This window comes from Sorex araneus, chromosome 2 (assembly GCF_027595985.1).
Source record: "Sorex araneus isolate mSorAra2 chromosome 2, mSorAra2.pri, whole genome shotgun sequence".
Taxonomy (NCBI): Eukaryota; Metazoa; Chordata; class Mammalia; order Eulipotyphla; family Soricidae; genus Sorex; species Sorex araneus.
The window spans coordinates 7,941,759-7,960,153 of NC_073303.1; the positions used below are offsets into that span (position 1 = coordinate 7,941,759).

Consider the following 18,395-nt stretch of genomic DNA (forward strand, 5'->3'; position numbering starts at 1 on the left):
GAAGTCACATACTTACTGTGACTCAACTTTCCAATTTATGATGTAAGGGCGCCACTTCAAATACTTTGAATATATCAGAAGGTCTTACATATTAAGACGGGAACGAAATGGAAGGTCTGCAGTCCATTTCAGGTCAGAAGTCTAGGGATTAAGGCACAAAGTAACTCAATCATAACTTTGAAGAATTTGTTGAATTTACTACTTTCCAAAATTGCGAGGCACGACCTTGAAAGCCAGTGAGCACAAAAAAACTTCAGGACGGTGAAAGTCACTTAACATTAGAATTATGAGAAAATAAAGTTAATGTGATGATTACTACTATTGAAGTAAAAATTTATGAGGCCTAATGAGATAGGCTCAAAGAAAAACCTCACTGTAGCTAGGAGGATTTGATGCAAATGAAGGATGCAGGTTCTGCATTTTCATTGGTCACATTTACACAGCCAATAGGAACGCGGCATATAGCCTACCTCCTGTCAGTATAAATAGTTCTCTTGCGCCTGTCTAAACACACTCTTCCTCTTTTCTCTGTGAAGGCGGTTCTGTGGCATTAAGTAGAGATGTCTGGACGCGGCAAACAGGGCGGCAAGGCGCGCGCCAAGGCCAAGACCCGCTCGTCCCGGGCCGGCCTGCAGTTCCCCGTGGGCCGCGTGCACCGGCTGCTCCGCAAGGGCAACTACTCGGAGCGGGTGGGCGCCGGCGCCCCGGTGTACCTGGCGGCCGTGCTCGAGTACCTGACGGCCGAGATCCTGGAGCTGGCGGGCAACGCGGCCCGCGACAACAAGAAGACGCGCATCATCCCGCGCCACCTGCAGCTGGCCATCCGCAACGACGAGGAGCTCAACAAGCTGCTGGGGCGCGTGACCATCGCGCAGGGCGGCGTCCTGCCCAACATCCAGGCCGTGCTGCTGCCCAAGAAGACCGAGAGCCACCACAAGGCCAAGGGCAAGTAAAGAGTTAACACGAACTTACAGGATCATCAGGATAACTGCAAAGGCTCTTTTAAGAGCCACCCACATTTTCTTTTGAAAGAGCTGCTCACTAGTTCGAGCTCCTGTAGGAAAAATGAGATGTGTGCACCGGTCCCTTATTGTCTACCTATTTTATATCAATACATATTTCATTCTATGCAGACGGGGCTAAAACGTGTTTGCCCTGTTATTCAAACTGCTTCTCTTTACTTACACGAATTTGAGGTGTGCCATTTGAGACTACCAATAAAACACGTTCATGTATTGAATGAGAACACATTTTCTAAACTATGTCAAATGAACATGGGTTCAGCTCCTACGAATTTACACGTCCGACAAAGCCCTGAGGTGCTTCCTGAATCTGCCAGAGGGCGTGGAATCATGCATGAAATACCGCTTTTACAGCATCTTAAATGTTGTGCCGGCAAAATTTAAACCGAAAAAGCCACACCAGAAATTGGGAGTGAAAAAAAAAATCCATGGACATTTCAATCTTGTAAATGAACACCATTATCCACTTTACACAATAGTGCCACGCCCAGAGTAAAGATTTCAGACCTACAAAGGGGCGCATATTCTCAGTTTCCAAAATCCTTTTAATGTTCTTCGGTTAGCGTTTGGAAAGAATAAGAGATACTAGAATAGCTTCGATTAATTAATCTGCTTCACATTTTAAGTCTCACAGCGCAAAATTTTTGTAATGTCAGCAGGATTGTAATGGGTAAACAGAATGACGTCATACCCTGTTGGAGGGCGGGTTTTGGATTTAACCACCAATCTGAAAGCAGGTCTTAATCCGGGGAAACCCTCCCAAACGGGCCAATCCGCGGAAGACGCGGGACTTTTTAAATTTTCGAGGACCAATAGTTGGTAAGTTTGCTCTATAAAAGGGAGGCTGGCTCAGCGGCTTCAGGCATTTCTACTGCTCCTCCTCACATCTAACTATGGCCCGTACGAAGCAGACGGCGCGCAAGTCCACAGGCGGGAAGGCGCCCCGCAAGCAGCTGGCCACCAAGGCGGCCCGCAAGAGCGCGCCGGCCACGGGCGGCGTGAAGAAGCCGCACCGCTACCGGCCCGGCACCGTGGCGCTGCGCGAGATCCGCCGCTACCAGAAGTCCACCGAGCTGCTGATCCGCAAGCTGCCGTTCCAGCGGCTGGTGCGCGAGATCGCGCAGGACTTCAAGACCGACCTGCGCTTCCAGAGCTCGGCCGTCATGGCGCTGCAGGAGGCGTGCGAGGCCTACCTGGTGGGGCTCTTCGAGGACACCAACCTGTGCGCCATCCACGCCAAGCGCGTCACCATCATGCCCAAGGACATCCAGCTGGCCCGCCGCATCCGCGGGGAGAGGGCGTAAGGTGTCCCAGATCCCCGAAACAAAAGGCTCTTTTCAGAGCCACCCACTTAATTCAGCGAAAGCAGCTGTTATGCACTGTAATGTATCTTATTTTTCCCTCTTTGTGGAAAGATTTACACCGCAGTTCAGTCCTTGTGTATGTTTTTAAAACAGCATTATAAAGCTTTTCTGACTTGTTTAGTCATACTGTTTTAATATGCACCTGTAATGTGTATTCTGCATCAACATGAGTGATTTAGCTCAGTTTAAAAGTGGACACTAGAGTATGCTTGGTTTACATCTCTTTAGATAAAACTCCACCCTGAGCACTAGTGACCCCTTCTATATATAGCATGCATGATTTAAATATATTTCACCATTAATTGGACTTCTTTTATATCTTTTCCTATCATCCCTATCTTCGCTATTTGTAGTTCTCAAGCAAGGTAAATGATAATTTTCTAAACTATCCAGGGATTACCGTTATAGATTTGGAGTCTTTTCACGCAACTGCAGGGCATGGAACAACTTGTCTTTTGTAGTTCCTATAACTGCAAAAGTCATTAGAATATTTCAATGAATACTTACTATACACATAAGGGAAATAAGTGATTAAAACTTAAAACTGACTACTTAAAATATTTAGCAGTTGTGGGAAGTCAACAAAAGCAGGTAAAATAATCGTTAACAGGTTTTAGTTTTTCATAGTTTAGATTCTTTTATAATTTAATTCCCCTGTAACAGTCAAAAATTGAGGTGCCAGGGTTAGGGCGCTTGCCTGTGAGACAGAAATGTCCTGGTCCCCGCACATGGTGGTCTCCTGGGTACATCCCTGGGTCATTTTCCCCATGCCCCAACCCCGGCCAAAAAAAAAAAAAAAAAAAGCACATCCTGCTGAAGCCTGATATTCTGGGTGTGACTCCATCTCACAACCACCTTCCTCAATTTGGGGAAATTGCTATTTTCTCTGAAAGTGTACATGTCACTTACACAATTGTGTTCTTTCAGTAGACTGTCTGGTAAACTCAATCGCATCAAAATAATTCTTAGACCAAACACAGGTTCTTACTTTTCATGCCTTTCAAGTTTTCAAGGTATGTCCCTAAACATCAAGTCCCAATTTGGGATGCCTTCTCCTGCTTTTCTTAGTAACCACTTCATTCTGACTAACGTAAAGTGTTTTCATGAAACAAGTACTTGCTAAGATCGCCAAAGATAACATTTCAAACCTAAATTATAAGGGGCATAAAACGCGAAGGACTGCAGAAGAACCCGTGCAGGTCGGGTTCCCACACCGCGTCCGGCTTCACTCCCGGGGGGCGGGCCTGGAGCTGCAGGGGCGGGGACTCGCCTACCGCCCGCGCTTTCAGTTCTCAATCAGGTCCGTCCGCACCGTATAACTGCCGGTGACCGAGCTCCCAGCCTCATTCTGTTTCGACAGAACTCTTGTACACCATGTCTGGACGCGGCAAGGGCGGGAAGGGCCTCGGGAAAGGCGGCGCCAAGCGGCACCGCAAGGTCCTCCGCGACAACATCCAGGGCATCACCAAGCCCGCCATCCGCCGCCTGGCCCGGCGCGGCGGCGTCAAGCGCATCTCGGGGCTCATCTACGAGGAGACCCGCGGGGTGCTCAAGGTCTTCCTGGAGAACGTCATCCGCGACGCCGTCACCTACACCGAGCACGCCAAGCGCAAGACCGTCACGGCCATGGACGTGGTCTACGCGCTCAAGCGCCAGGGCCGCACCCTCTACGGCTTCGGCGGCTAAGCTCTCCTCCCCTCACCCACTCCCAAAGGCCCTTTTCAGGGCCGCCCACTGCCTCTTTGAAATTGCTGTACTGCTGTATCTGGTCAATTCTGTCAATCAGTGAGACAGTTGTTATCTTGTCCGTTTCCTTAAAAGCAGTGAACCCCTGTATTCGAAAGTGATCGCTGGCTTCCTGTGCCCCGGTCATTGATAGTGCAGGGAGAGAAGTTGATGAAAGCCTTTCCCCGTGTCTGGGGGGTGTCCTGTCCCTTCCAGACCCTGGTGCTTTCGTACAGTACAGTCTTGTCACCCTCTGCTCCCTGCAGGGTGCTCCCATGCTGCTCCCTGCCAGGTGCTCGCCCTCCCGCAGGGTGCAGCCACTTCCCACCAGGTTGTCTCGCAGGTGGCGGCTTGTGTGCAGATGGCCCAGGAAGGCTCTTTCTCGCCGGCCCACGATGCCCATGCACGGGCGCCCCCGGTGGACCTGACAGGCCTGAGCCCCAGTGACCTGGTCAGCTGGCGAGGTTTGGGTGTGGTTTGAAGTCCCGGCAGGCGGGGGCGCCTCTCTTGGGCTTGTCCGCGGGTGTGAGGGCCTCAGGACCCCCTGGCCTGGCCACGAAGTGCTTGAAGAAAAGTCACTTATTCTTATTGTAACAGCCAGACTCTGATGGACAGGTGTTAGATTCCGGAGGAGCCCTGAGGTGGAGAGTGAAGAGGGACGGCATCTTCGGGAGCGTCACCAGCCCCTTCCGCACTGCCTGCACCGGAGGCCAGTACAGGGACGGGGTCAGGCCTCATCCTGGACTCCCCTCGGGGCCAGCGTGCCCCCTCTGCCCATGCCCCGGGGATGGATAGTTCTGGATCTCCGGCCACTGCTCTCCCCTGTCCTCACCAAGCCAATCAGCTTGACAGGCTTCTCCTGAATTCACTAAGTGCCCAGGTGACGGCCCAGACATGGTCTGCAGCCTTGAGCCCCGAGCCAGCTCTGCAGCGTGGCTGAGGGTAGGATCGCCGGTGGCGAGCAGGGCGGGGGGGTCTGTGGGGTTCCCAGGATGCTGGGCTGCATGGCTTTATGCTGTATAAGATAAGGCGTGGCCCAGGCAATCACGAGTCGGTGGGCTGGGGCGGGGGGGGGGGGCGGTTCCAGTGCGCTTAGGAGAGGGGGCTCCTGAGAGGAGGCAGCAGGGAGAACACGGAACAGTTGCCACGGGGTCGGTGTCCCCACTCAGGCTCTGGCGCCATTGTGCTGATTACCAGGAGCCAGCCGCTGATCTGTGGTGCCAGGGTGCAGCCATGGGGGTTGGGTTCCTACTGGCGCAGCCCCCGAGCCTCCTGAGGTCACGCCAGGGTTCCTAGAGGCAATGGCTGCGGGTGCCAAGTTCAGACAGTGGCACCGGACTGATGGCAGGGCCCTAGCACTCCCCAGAGAAGAGTGTAGAGTCCTCATTCCCTACTGCCCGCGCTGGGGGCTGGGGGTGCGGTGCCTTTGAAAACCCTTGAGGAGAATAAGCTTGGTTTATTCTGTTTGGTTGGGTCTGTGTCCCAGGAAACTGTTGCCAGGCAACCTTTGACCACCCCTTTTGCCCCCAGCCACAGGCCAGCTTCTGCCTCTATATAATCACTGCTTACCCTGAATAAACTTGTCTATTGATCACTGGTTTAAAAAAAAAAAGCAGTGAAGATTGGCAAGTATGCGGACTCCTCATTCAATGCTTGAAATCCAAGCTATTTTAACATGTAGTAGGCGTATGCCATTAGCTTTTTTTTTTTTTTTTGGGTCACACCCGGCGATGCACAGGATGCACAGGGGCTACTCCTGGCTCATGCACTCAGGAATTGCTCCTGGCGGTGCTCGGGGGACCGTATGGGTTGCTGGGATTCGAACCTGGGTCGGCCATGCGCAAGGCAAACGCCCTCCCCGCTGTGCTATTTCTCCAGCCCCTAGCTTTTAACTGAAGATTCAGTGATGACCTTTGAGTCCACATGCATTTGTAGAAATAAGTACACTGCCTTTGAAATTCTGGGTGTGGGCTTCTGTACAATGTCAGGGAAGGTTTTCATTATTGATTCCCACTTTCCCTTGTTCCTCCTCCCCTCAGTCCTTTACCATTCATTACTCCTACTGTTGGGGTCCAAAGAGTGTGATACAACCTAGTAGATTCAATTGTCCTTGGCCTTTAGCCCCGAATTTGCAAATTCCTATTTAATGCACTAGCGAATTATCTTGATAGGATAGGGCTGGTGTCACCTAATAGTCTATGAAGGTATTTTGAGTGAATGTATACATTTTCTGCAATCTGCTAGAGTTTTGCCATGACTTGTCATATCAAGAATCAGTTCGTTGAATTGTCACTGAATATTTCACCATGACAATTATTCTCTAGCAAATCTAAGGAATGAATGATCCAGGAATCACATCAGACACTATTATTTTTGCTCTGATCAAGGGCTTCATTAGTTTTAAGAATGAGAATCAGATTTTCACGTTTGGTTGTGTTGGGTAGGTCTGCATATGACAATCAGCAGTGCCATGAATTAGAGCCATTTTGAATGGAACAGAAACAGGCTTGTAGCTATTGTTAATACTCCAGCTCCACTCCCACAGAGGTTAGCGACATAGACTCTGGTTGGAGGACATGAATTTATTCTGTAAGAAACAAAGCACATTATATAAGTTTAACAGATATTTCTTGAAGGGACTTTCATTAAAAAGAGGCAAGCTCACCACCCAATCAGGTCCATTTTTGCTTCTCAGGCCATATATGATGTAGCTCTGATCACTCCTGTTTCAATTAAGCGAGCCTAGGTAGGATATCATTGGAGGGAGAAGTTAGGTGTGGAACAGACATAACGGTTGAAACAAACAGATCTGTATAAAAGTACCAAAAAACTAGTGACAGAGGCATTAGTGGAAAAACCTCTTTAAATGAGAACAAGCAGTTCCAACAGCCAACTTCAAGTGAATTCTAGTTTCTAGTTTTCAAGTGATTTCTAATTGAGATCTAACGGAATGCATGCATGCTTTGCAGACAGCACTTCATTGTCCAGTTACTGCTAATGTTGTCTAATTACTGAACATTACTGCTAACAATCCCTGAGAAAGTGAAAAGTACCAGTAGGCTGTGAAAATTCCCATTAAAAATCTCATCAAAAAAACCAAGCAGTATGACTTGAGATATGGAAAAACAAATTTTATTAGATTAGCAACTCAACTACTGAGCTCATGCTCTAGAACTGGATGCAGAACAAATAGCAAGAGCTCACTTTATGAATTGTCTGATGGGACATTTACAGGCAGAGGGCACTTGAGTACAGAAGCAGAATTTGCCGGGCATGGTATTTTGGAAAGCAGTCTGGCCCACCTCAAGGCCACGATCATATTTGGAGTTCATTCCCAGGTTACCAGGCCTATAAACCAGACTAGGATCGTCTCACAGACATCCCCGAATGCATTCCAGGGTTTTGTGATGTCACTCAGATTCAGTGGACGTTTGCTGCACCCACTGTCTGGGGTTACCCTGCTTGAAGTTAGCCTGTTTGAAATGTGGACAGGATAACTATTTTTCACAACACGTTGGTCCCCCCAAACCCAAATCCAAACTACTACCTATGACTAGGGTATGGGGAGGTAGTTTAGTAGGTAGGGGTGCATGCCTTACCAGAGCAGTTTAACCCAAACACTCAGATGGACAGAAGGCACTGCAATACCTAGAGACACCTAGTCACCAAGCACCAAACACAGGTCGGGTGGGGTGGGGGGGGCCGGGGGGGGGGGGAGGGAGGGGCAGCCCAAGTACTGACTCCTTGGGCTCCCTGAGCAGCGATTGGGAACGTGATGCCCCCAAGACCCAAATCTAAACTAAAAAACAACAAAACAACTTGTTAAAACCAGGAACCCTGGCCAAGCTTCCACGTGTAGTAGGAAAGATTCTGACACAGAAGTATGTGCTTCCAAACTTGTCACGTACCTGTGGTTACTGGAGGGGGGGGGGCTTCTTATATACATGCAGTATTTTACCAAAAGGAATACAAATATAAATGATACATACATAAGTCTGACAACGGAGATGTTACTGGTGCCCGCTCGAGCAAATCGATGAACAACCGGATTACAGTACTACATGTTCGAAATTGTGTAACTACATATATGCATATATATTTTGGGAGGTGATCTAAAAATAAATTGCACCCACTTTAGTATGAAATAACTTATGCACATTCTTAATTGTAAAACAACCAAGTCTCCTAAACACTTTTATCTCGTAAATCTTCATTATTCTGCGGGAACTTGCCTTGCGCGTGTGCTACTTAGGTATGATACCCAGCAAAGGGGCAGGTAGTTTTCCCCAAAAATCAAGCCTACGGACAAAAACATTCCCAGGCAGTAACTTCCAGAGCCCTCTGGCTCGAAACCGGATGAGATCACCGGTTCTGATTGGCTCTAGCCCCAGGCCCGCCTACTGGCCGAGGCTTCTCTTTGTTCCCGGGAGCCAAGCCCAGGAGGCAAGATTTCCCGCCACATCAGCTTCTCCCGCTGTTGAGGACAAAAACCCGTATCTGGGGCGTACCTTAGAGCCCTGCAGGCTCGGAGTTTCCCTTCAATCGGGCGACAGTTGAGCAGAGAGGGAAGTTGTCACAGCTCTTTTCTGACGAGTTGGGCGGCCCTGAAAAGGGCCTTTGGGAGTGGGTGAGGGGAGGAGAGCTTAGCCGCCGAAGCCGTAGAGGGTGCGGCCCTGGCGCTTGAGCGCGTAGACCACGTCCATGGCCGTGACGGTCTTGCGCTTGGCGTGCTCGGTGTAGGTGACGGCGTCGCGGATGACGTTCTCCAGGAAGACCTTGAGCACCCCGCGGGTCTCCTCGTAGATGAGCCCCGAGATGCGCTTGACGCCGCCGCGCCGGGCCAGGCGGCGGATGGCGGGCTTGGTGATGCCCTGGATGTTGTCGCGGAGCACCTTGCGGTGGCGCTTGGCGCCGCCTTTGCCGAGACCCTTCCCGCCCTTGCCGCGTCCAGACATGGCTTCAGAAGTCAAGAACAACTAACAGAGAGAACCCCGAGCTGATCCTTATATCTCTTAGTAACGCTCCGCCCGCGCCCGCTCAGCTCCGCCCCGCCCCGCCCGCGCCTGCTCCGCCCCGCCCCGCCCCATCCACATCCGGGCGACAGCGCGCGGAGACCGCTTTAGGCGGGAAATTTGACGTCATAAATTCCCTTTAAGCCCGCCTGCAAGAACCCGGAAGTGCTGGTTATGGAAAAATAGGCGGTTCAAGCAAGAACCCAGTTATGCCTGACTGCTTTGGGGTCCATTTTCAATTAGTTCCAAAAACTTGATACGTCCCGCCCCCTAGCAAACTGCGGTGATTATTAAGAAGGAACTGAAATTAAAGTGTAACTAAGCTTCCTACCAAGTCATTTAATTTCCAAGGCGTCTAATATTTGAGTCTTGACTTCAACGTCCCATTTACTCAAATATCAACCTCTTATATTAACTCAGTTTTATAAATTTGAGTGCTTAACCTTTAAGCTACAAGATCAAAGTATTGTCTAAATATGTGGGCATCAGTAATGTGTGCTTATTAAGAGATTCAAGTATTGTCTATATATGTGGGCATTAGTAATGTTCCTTATTACCGCTTACAGCCACTTTCATTGAAAACGTAGGGGGCTCTGAAAAGAGCCTTTGGTTTTTATAAATGCAGCTGTAACTGATTACGCCCGCTCCCCGCGGATGCGGCGCGCCAGCTGGATGTCCTTGGGCATGATGGTGACGCGCTTGGCGTGGATGGCGCACAGGTTGGTGTCCTCGAAGAGCCCCACCAGGTAGGCCTCGCACGCCTCCTGCAGCGCCATGACGGCCGAGCTCTGGAAGCGCAGGTCGGTCTTGAAGTCCTGCGCGATCTCGCGCACCAGCCGCTGGAACGGCAGCTTGCGGATCAGCAGCTCGGTGGACTTCTGGTAGCGGCGGATCTCGCGCAGCGCCACGGTGCCGGGCCGGTAGCGGTGCGGCTTCTTCACGCCGCCCGTGGCCGGCGCGCTCTTGCGGGCCGCCTTGGTGGCCAGCTGCTTGCGGGGCGCCTTCCCGCCTGTGGACTTGCGCGCTGTTTGCTTGGTGCGGGCCATGTCTTGCCAGAAACTGAGAGCGGAAAAGCTGTCTTTCTGCTCGCGCTTCCTCCTATTTATAGTACGTCTTGTGTCGTGATTGGATGAAGAGAATGCAGTAATTCTGGATTCTGATTGGTCTATTTTCAAGCCCTCCAACAGTCCTGCAGTTTCATTGGTTACTATGTTCGTAGTCTTTTTTTAAAAAAACTAAGCTGCTTTTCCTCCTCTGAATTTAGTGTTGTTCTAAAGTCGGAATCTTCTCAGTTGTTTTGCTTTCTACTTTTCATAACTTTTGCGGGAAAAACTGAGGGTCTATCGCCTTCTTCCCGTTAATATAAGTATCCTCCGCTCCCTACTTGGACAATATCCGGGTCTAACTTTAGGGGAAAAAAACGCAATATATTGTCCCTGTATCCTACGAAATAGTGTTAAACAGCAAAATGGCACTTTTATAGAGTAATTTCTGCAGTACTGTGACTTAGCATTTATCACACATATATTTCTCTTGCACTGTCGCCCCGTTAGACTTTCCAGTCTTATTCAAACTAAGATTCTTAGATCCAATCAATCATTTTTTCTTTTGTAAATTGTTCAGGAGTTTGAAAACATAAAAATTAGAATGCAGAATAATAGGTGAAGTATTTTATTTTATTTTATTTTTTTAAATTTTTTATTGTGGAAAGTTACAAAGTTACAAAGTTGTCAGGTTTAAATCTCAGTTATACAATGCTCGAATACCCATCCCTTAGGTGAAGTATTTTAATCTTAAACCATAATAGTTGAAGGAAACTGGGAAATTTACATTACTTGGGAAGATGCGGACTTGTTTGAGAACTGTAACTGCTCCCGCCCGCGGGAATATGACGTCACCACGTTTTTTTTTCCTGCTGGGCGCGAATTAAAAGGGATTATTGTTTCCCCAGTACAGGGTTGTTGACGTTGTGTCTCTTTTCATCTACAGACTGTCTCGCACTGTAGGTTTGTTTTACTATTATTGGTGGTTGTAAGTAACAATAGCAGCGAATTAGCAAAAAGTATTGACTAGGAGGCTGTGCCCTCTCGTACTTATCATCAAACAACCCAATCTCAGAGGTACACTATCAACGTTTCTGGCTTGGTTAATGTCTCATGTAATGTTTGGGTATTTATGTCGGTTGAATATGTGCTGGGCGGAGAGGTCAAGGCGCTAGGCTAGCATGTGGCTGGCTTGGGTCTGATACTTGGCTCCCCATATGGTCCCTTAGTTCGTTAGGCGTGATCCCCGAGTACCGCTGAGTGTAGCCCCAAAGTCAAAGTAAGTAAATGAATACGACAAGCCAACAGGGACACAGTCATCTTGGACTATGTTGCAGGGATGAAAAAGTGTCTAAAATCTGATAAAGTTTACCACCCGTCGCTTCTCTCACTCCCTTTACGTTTCCCGTACATTAAAAGGGAAATGTCTCTAGCAACGCTCTCTTGGCCAAGTTTCAAGTGAACTTCTTAAATCTTTATTTAAGCAAGTTACAAGCCCCCTGCCTAGGCGGGGAAAAAAAGAAAGGCAAATCATCTGCAAAAGGCCCCTGTTTTCTGAAAGAAAGTCGTCCTCTGGACGTGCGTGGGGTGCTAGAACGCGCGTCCGCGTTAGCTCTTTGCATCTCCACGCGGACCCTTGGGTCGCGCGCCCCGCGCGGGTGACACCGGGGGCTGCGCGCGGGCTGCAGAGGTGCAGGGGGCGCAGGGCTGCGAGCGCGGGCGCGGGCGCGCACCAATCACAGCGCGGCCCCGCCCTATAAATACGCGGCGCCCGGGCGCTTGGCGTCTAGCTCGCCTGTGAGCTTCTCCCTCTGACTGTGCTCCCTGCCTCCCAGGCATCATGTCCGAGACGGCCCCGTCCGCTCCCGCGCCTGCCGCCGCCGCCGCTCCCGAGAAGCCCCCGGCCGCCAAGAAGACGAAGAAGCCGGCCAAGGCCGCCGCCGCCAAGAAGAAGCCCGCGGGGCCGTCGGTGTCCGAGCTGATCGTGCAGACCGTGGCCGCGTCCAAGGAGCGCAGCGGCGTGTCCCTGGCCGCCGTCAAGAAGGCGCTGGCGGCCGCGGGCTACGATGTGGAGAAGAACAACAGCCGCATCAAGCTGGGGCTCAAGAGCCTGGTGAGCAAGGGCACCCTGGTGCAGACCAAGGGCACCGGCGCCTCGGGCTCCTTCAAGCTCAACAAGAAGGCGGCCTCCGGCGACGCCAAGCCCAGCTCCGGCAAGGGGGCCGCCAAAGCCAAGGCTGCGGGGACTCCCAAGAAATCGAAGAAGGCCTCGACGGCGGCTGCTCCTAAAAAGGGAGTCAAGACCCCGAAAAAGGCCAAGAAGCCGGCAGCGGCCAAGAAGCCCGCCAAGAGCCCCAAGAAGCCCAAGGTGGTCAAGGCGAAGAAGGTGGCGAAGAGCCCCGCCAAGGCCGTGAAGCCCAAAGGGGCTAAGGCCAAGGTGACCAAGCCGAAGGCGGCGACCAAGCCCAAGAAGGCGGCGCCCAAGAGGAAGTGAGTTGAGTTGGAAGCGGCGGATAACCCAACGGCTCTTTTAAGAGCCACCCACTCCTCTCGGAAAGAGCTCAAACGCAGAAGCGCGCGCGCGCACAAGCAAGCGCCTAGCTGGTTCACGGGGGTTCCGTGGGCTCGGGGGGCGGCTTTGCTCCCCGATGGCATTGGTTGGTAGTTGTGAAGGAGCGTCCAGCCCCCCCAAGGCTTCCATTGCCAGTTGGCTTATGGAAAGGTCCCACTGCTTTCCAAAGTTAAATCGCAGGACACTGCATCTTAGCTCCTGCGTTCCTGCCGTTTCCCCCGCCCCAGTCTGACTAATCTGGGTCCACGGCCCCGTTCTAGTAGCAGCTTTGGTTTGCTGGGTCCTTGCGAGGAGATGCACGGGGGCCTAGTGTTCTCAGGGACAGATAGTGATCAAATCCTCGCGGTCTAGTAGTTTACAGCTTGGCCCAGCCCTCTAGATGGGACAGGCAGAGTAGCCCTGAGGCATCCTGGCGGGGACGGTGCCCAGGGCGACGTTCTACCAGGTCCCACCAAGCCAGCCGGCCACCGACCCCACCTGGACTCAGGCGGGCTGCGGAGAAGCCTGGTGGAGGAATGGAGATATAGAGCTAAAATCCCAAAAGGCCTTACTTAGCCCCGTCCAAACGTGGCTTGAGTGACCTAGATTCTAGATGGGCCCCGTTTGGTTTTTGAATTTATAATTCAAAAGCTCAAGAGTGTCTTTTTCACTGTAGCACTGTATCACTGTCATCTGGTTGTTCATTGATTTGCTCGCGCGGGCACCAGTAACGTCTCCATTGTGAGACTTGTTACTGTTTTTGGCCAGGGGTAGCTTGTTGAGGAAAACCAGTGTCAGATGAGGCTGGGCCACAATTCCCAAGTACCCAAGTAAAGTACTATCCGTACATATCTTACAAATTCTTAAGTAATTGCCCTTAATTTTTAAATAATCTTTTTTTTGGGAGAGGGGGTGGAGGTGGGGTGTTGTGCTTGGGGCTTACTTACTTTTGACTCTGCACTCAAGAATTACTCCTTGCAGTACTCAGGGAACCATCTGAGATGCCCGAGATAGAATCCAGGAATCCTGGTCTGTGCCAGAGAGGCAAGCGCCCTACCGGCTGTCCAGTAGCCCTGGCCCCAAGAACTTTTATTACCCCTCCCCCTTTTGCTTGGCTTCCTCTCACTTTATAGTTGATGCTTGCTGATTTCTATCCTCAGCTGAAGCCCAAGAGGACACTTCTGTCCAAGTACTTTGCAAATTACTATTTAAAGCACTATCAAATTAATCTGGTAGGGCCGACCTCACCTGATAGTCTCTGAAGGGTTGTGGAATGAATGCATGTATTTTCTGCAGTCTGCTAGAGTTCTGCCAAGGCTGTTTTCCCACACCAAGAATCAATTCCTTGGGGCTGGATCGATAGCACAGCGGGTAGGGCGTTTGCCTTGCACATGGCCGACCCGGGTTTGATTTCCAGCATCCCATATGATCCCCTGTGCATCTCTGGGTGTGACCCAAAAAAAGCAAAAAAAAAAAAAAATCCTTGAATTGTCACCTGAATAAATTAAGATAGTTCTTCAGCAAACCTGAGGAATAATGCAGAAACCGCCCATTTTTGTTCTGCTTGGTTTTGGGCCACACCCAGGGATGCTCAGGTGGAGTAGAGATAGCCTAAGGACATGGGGGTAGGAACTTGGCCCGTGATGGGGAGATTTGGAGTGCTAGTACAGCAGGTAGGGAGTTTGCATTGCGCAGACCATCAGGGATTGATCCCATATGGCCCCCTGAGCCCATCAGGAATGGTCTCCTGGAAGAAATTGAAAACATTTAAAGAATATTGTTATTACTGTAATTTAGACAACAATTTTGTAATAGTACTAATGTTTGTGGTTTTGATGTACAGTTGCCACATTTCACCACCATCAAGGTGCCAAGGCCCTCCACCTTGTCCCCCCCACCTTGATAATCTGTTTTGGAATCAATAATGGGATCTTTAAAATAAATACACTTAAAGAAAAAAACTACTACTATATCTCTACTACCATTGTCCATCTTTTTAATTTCAGTTGCTTCCTTGGATTTCAGTTTGAAAATCCAAGACATAATAGTTTATGAAAGGTGAGGGTTATAGGGGGAGGGTTGTGGGGGATTATAGGGGTAGGTTTGTGGGGGCAGGAAGGTTTGGGGGGAAGGTTACAGGGGAGGTTTATGGGGAAAGGTAAAGGGGAGGGTTACAGGGGAGGGGCTGGAGCGATAGCACAGCAGGTAGGACATTTGCCTTGCCCGTGGCTGACCCCGGTTTGATTCCTCTGTCCCTCTGGGAGAGCCCGGCAAGCTACCAAGAGTATCCCGCCTGCATGGCAGAGCCTGGCAAGCTCCCCGTGGCGTATTCAATATGCCAAAAACAGTAACAGCAAGTCTCATAATGGAGACATTACTGGTACCCGCTCGAGTAAATCGATGAATGGGACAACAGTGCTACAGTGCTGCTACAATAGTTTATTATTAACTATTATTATTAATATTATTAACTATTATTGTAATAGTTTATGAAAACTATTATAAACAAAACTATTATAGCTGGAGCGATAACCCGGTGAGTAGGGCATTTGCTTTGCACACGGCCAACCCAGGTTTGATTCCCAGCATCCCATACGATCCTCCAGCACCGCCGGGAGTAATTCCTGAGTGCAGAGCCAGGAGTAACCCCTATGCATCACCGGGTGTGAACCCAAAAAAGCAAGAAAAAAAGTTTATGAAAAATTTGTTGCTAGTGCGGTGGGAGGAGCACAGGTGGAATTGCTCAGGGCTTCTGACTTTGTGCTCAGGGGAACATATATAGTGCCAGGGATTGAACCTGGGTTGGGCACTTGCAAGGCATGCACCCCTGTCTCTGGACTCTCGCTTCAGTCCCTACTTAACCCTCTTAAACAGATTACTTGGTACAGAATGGTTATCTATTATGCTATATAATTCCTCAAACTTGTTGGTCTGACTGAATTGACATGTTGTTTTGCTACTTTGTTTAAAAGAAGTTCAGAGTATTTTGGGTGCCCTAATTTTACAATTAATGTATTCTTGGAATTGTGTAGTGCCTCCTTTATATTTTTTTCAAAAGTGTGTTTCATTCTTATGAGCATTTTGGTTTTCATCCATTACTGTATTGATTTTATCAGAAAATTAAGAGTCAAATTATTCTTAGTTTCTAAAACCATAAACCAAACATGACTCAGGAAATTAATTCATAACTTTATTTTATTATAATGTAGGAGTACTGCTATTTATTCAGCCATTGATTAAGCTGATTGAATTTGGCATGAATTCCACATTACTTTTTCTTTTTTTTATTCAGAATGTTATTTTTATTTTATTACTTTATTATTATTTTCCCTCCACCCCCTATTTTTTTTGATTCACTATGAGATAGTTACAAAGTTTTCATGTTTGAGCTTTCGTCATACAATCATCAAACACTTGTCTCTTCACAAGTGCACATTTTCCACCACCAAATCCTCAGTATTCCCCCACCCCTGTTCCAACCCTTCCCCTGCCTATGTGATGGACAATTTCCCCCATTCTATCTACTTTGGTTACAATCTGTATTTCGACACTAGTCTCACTACCACTCAAACCTGCCAAAAAGGCAATGCTAGATGATTTATTTTGTATTGCTTGTTATGGATAGAATATAGTGTCCAGGAAATTCTGTGTCATTCTCTTCTGGGAGCTTTAGTTTGTAGTCTCTGGATCTTGGCCACTGATGAGATTACATGGCATTGGGGGCAGTTTGTGGGTATGACTGCCAAGCTACTGGAAAACTGAGAACCTGGGGGGAGGAGGCCCAGTCCTCATCCAAGCGGGCTTGGAGATCTCAGTCACAGGTTCCCATGTACCTAGGTTTTCCTGTCAGTTTGCTCTCCAGTGAGGTTCATCCCATCTTGGGTGAGGCTCGTGTCCTCTTGGGAGAGGTTGTTGGAGCATGTGTAGAGTGGCCTTGAGCACGGAGGTGGTTGGGTTCTGGGGGTTAAAGGCTGCTGGGGCTCTGCTTGGGGTGGGGAGGGAGACTCAACCTGCCCCCATCCAAGGTGTCCAGGTGAGGACAGCCTGGCACGGGGTCAGGACATTCTGCAGCGCTCTCTTCCGGGAGCTTTAGAATCTCTGGGTCTTGGCTGTTGATGAGCTTGCTTGGCGCTGGGGGCAGTCTGTGGGTGTGACTGCCAAGCTACTGGAAAACTGGGGGGCCTGGGGAGAGGAGGCGCAGTCCAGATCCAAGCGGGCCTGGAGATCTCAGTCACGGGTTTCCGCCTACCTCCACGCTACAGGTCCTAACTGCATCTTTTGAAATCTTTAGAGATTTATGGCTCTCTGAAATAAGGCCAGTAAGTGAGCTTATATAGCTGAGCTGGAGGTGGTTTGTAGGTGTGGCTCCCACATACCTAACTTTTGACCGTTTAATTTCTTGATAAACTTGGCCTCAACTTGTTGGGGTCTGGCCAGAGGCACAGCAGCAATTTTGGGGCATCTGAAAGTTTGAAGGCACCATCAGGCTGCTGATGCACTTGCCCCGCAGGTATGGGTTGACCTGCTGGCGGCACCATACCCCCTAATTCATAATTTTAAAAATGTGAATTTAAATCTCTCCTCAAACTTAATCTTTAAAACTATTTTAGCCCTGGGGCCGGAGTGATAGCACAGCAGGGAGTGCATTTGCCTTGCAAGTGACTGACCGGGGTTTGAATCCTCAGCATCCCATATGGACCCCCGAGCACCGTCAGGAGTGATTCCTGAGTGTAGAGCCAGGAATAACCCCTGTGCATCGCCGGGTGTGACCCAAAAAGCAAAAAACCCCAAAATACCAAAACCCCCCCCAAAACCAAAAAACTATTTTAGCCCTATGAGTGTAAAAACAAAAACCTAAAGTAACTGAGACAATATCCCCCAGCATGTTTTCAGACAAACTAAGACAGCATCTTTTCACCCCCCCAAAATCATATATATGTATATATATATGTGTATATATACATACATATATATATATATATATTTTGCTTTTTGGGTCACACCCGATGATGCACAGGGGTTACTCCTGGCTCTGCACTCAGGAATCATCCCTGGCGGTGCTCAGGGAACCATATGGGATGCTGGGATTCAAACTTGGGTCAGCTGCGTGCAAGGCAAACGCCCTACCCGTTGTGCTATTCCTCCAGCCCCCCCAAATCATATTTTTTGAAATAATTTCACAAAAAAAATCCATAGAATTGTCAGACTAAATAATAAAAAGTTTCCAAGCAAATAAATGTGTGTTTTCCTTTTTTCTTTCTCTTTTCTACTCTACTGTTATCTGGAGAAAATAGGAACTCTCCTTTATGTTGCAAATGTGGTTTGCTTGCTTTTATTTTCATATAGGACACATTTATATTTAAACTGAGATAAAGAACTATGAAATACTGTTTGGATTTTTTAAAAAATTATTTATTTATTTTTTAATTGAATCAACATGTGAAAAGTTACAAAGCTTTCAGGCCTAAGCGTTAGTCACACAATGATCAAATACCCATCCCTTCACCAGTACACATGTTCCACCACCAAGCACCCCAGTATACCTCCCGTCCCACCCCCACCCCCCGCCTCTGTGGCTGATGATTTTCACTTTGCTTTCTCTTTACTTTGATTACATTCAGTATTTTAGTTAGAAAACTCACTATTATTATTTGGAATTTAACCCCAACTATCAGAAC

General features: G+C 49.0%; 5 protein-coding genes and 1 non-coding gene across 6 annotated transcripts; 5 read left to right on the forward strand and 1 right to left on the reverse strand.

Annotated features, from left to right (window-relative positions):
* Nucleotides 1-555: 555 nt before the first annotated feature.
* Nucleotides 556-953, forward strand: LOC101537522 (histone H2A type 1-B). Its single transcript, XM_004621893.2, has one exon. The coding sequence runs from the start codon at nucleotides 561-563 to the stop codon at nucleotides 951-953; it is 393 nt and encodes a 130-aa protein (XP_004621950.1). The 5' UTR covers nucleotides 556-560.
* A 953-nt stretch (nucleotides 954-1,906) lies between these two features.
* On the forward strand, nucleotides 1,907-2,386 carry LOC101538591 (histone H3.1). Its single transcript, XM_012935808.2, has one exon. It carries the CDS (start codon nucleotides 1,916-1,918, stop codon nucleotides 2,324-2,326), a length of 411 nt encoding a protein of 136 aa, XP_012791262.1. The 5' UTR covers nucleotides 1,907-1,915; the 3' UTR covers nucleotides 2,327-2,386.
* Nucleotides 2,387-3,754: 1,368 nt separating this feature from the next.
* On the forward strand, nucleotides 3,755-4,180 carry LOC129402133 (histone H4). Its single transcript, XM_055127283.1, has one exon. It carries the CDS (start codon nucleotides 3,761-3,763, stop codon nucleotides 4,070-4,072), a length of 312 nt encoding a protein of 103 aa, XP_054983258.1. The 5' UTR covers nucleotides 3,755-3,760; the 3' UTR covers nucleotides 4,073-4,180.
* Nucleotides 4,181-4,215: 35 nt separating this feature from the next.
* Nucleotides 4,216-4,346, forward strand: LOC129402929 (small nucleolar RNA SNORA71). Its single transcript, XR_008628943.1, has one exon. It is a non-coding gene; the product is annotated as a small nucleolar RNA SNORA71 (small nucleolar RNA).
* A 2,260-nt stretch (nucleotides 4,347-6,606) lies between these two features.
* On the reverse strand, nucleotides 6,607-10,169 carry LOC129402571 (histone H3.1-like). Its single transcript, XM_055129603.1, has 3 exons — nucleotides 9,837-10,169; nucleotides 8,620-9,087; nucleotides 6,607-6,698 (listed from the first exon to the last, which is right to left on the reverse strand). The coding sequence occupies exons 1-2, from the start codon at nucleotides 10,167-10,169 to the stop codon at nucleotides 8,755-8,757; spliced, it is 666 nt and encodes a 221-aa protein (XP_054985578.1). The 3' UTR covers nucleotides 6,607-6,698; nucleotides 8,620-8,754.
* A 1,837-nt stretch (nucleotides 10,170-12,006) lies between these two features.
* Nucleotides 12,007-12,660, forward strand: H1-1 (H1.1 linker histone, cluster member). The gene has a single exon (XM_004621899.2). It carries the CDS (start codon nucleotides 12,007-12,009, stop codon nucleotides 12,658-12,660), a length of 654 nt encoding a protein of 217 aa, XP_004621956.2.
* Nucleotides 12,661-18,395: the final 5,735 nt, after the last annotated feature.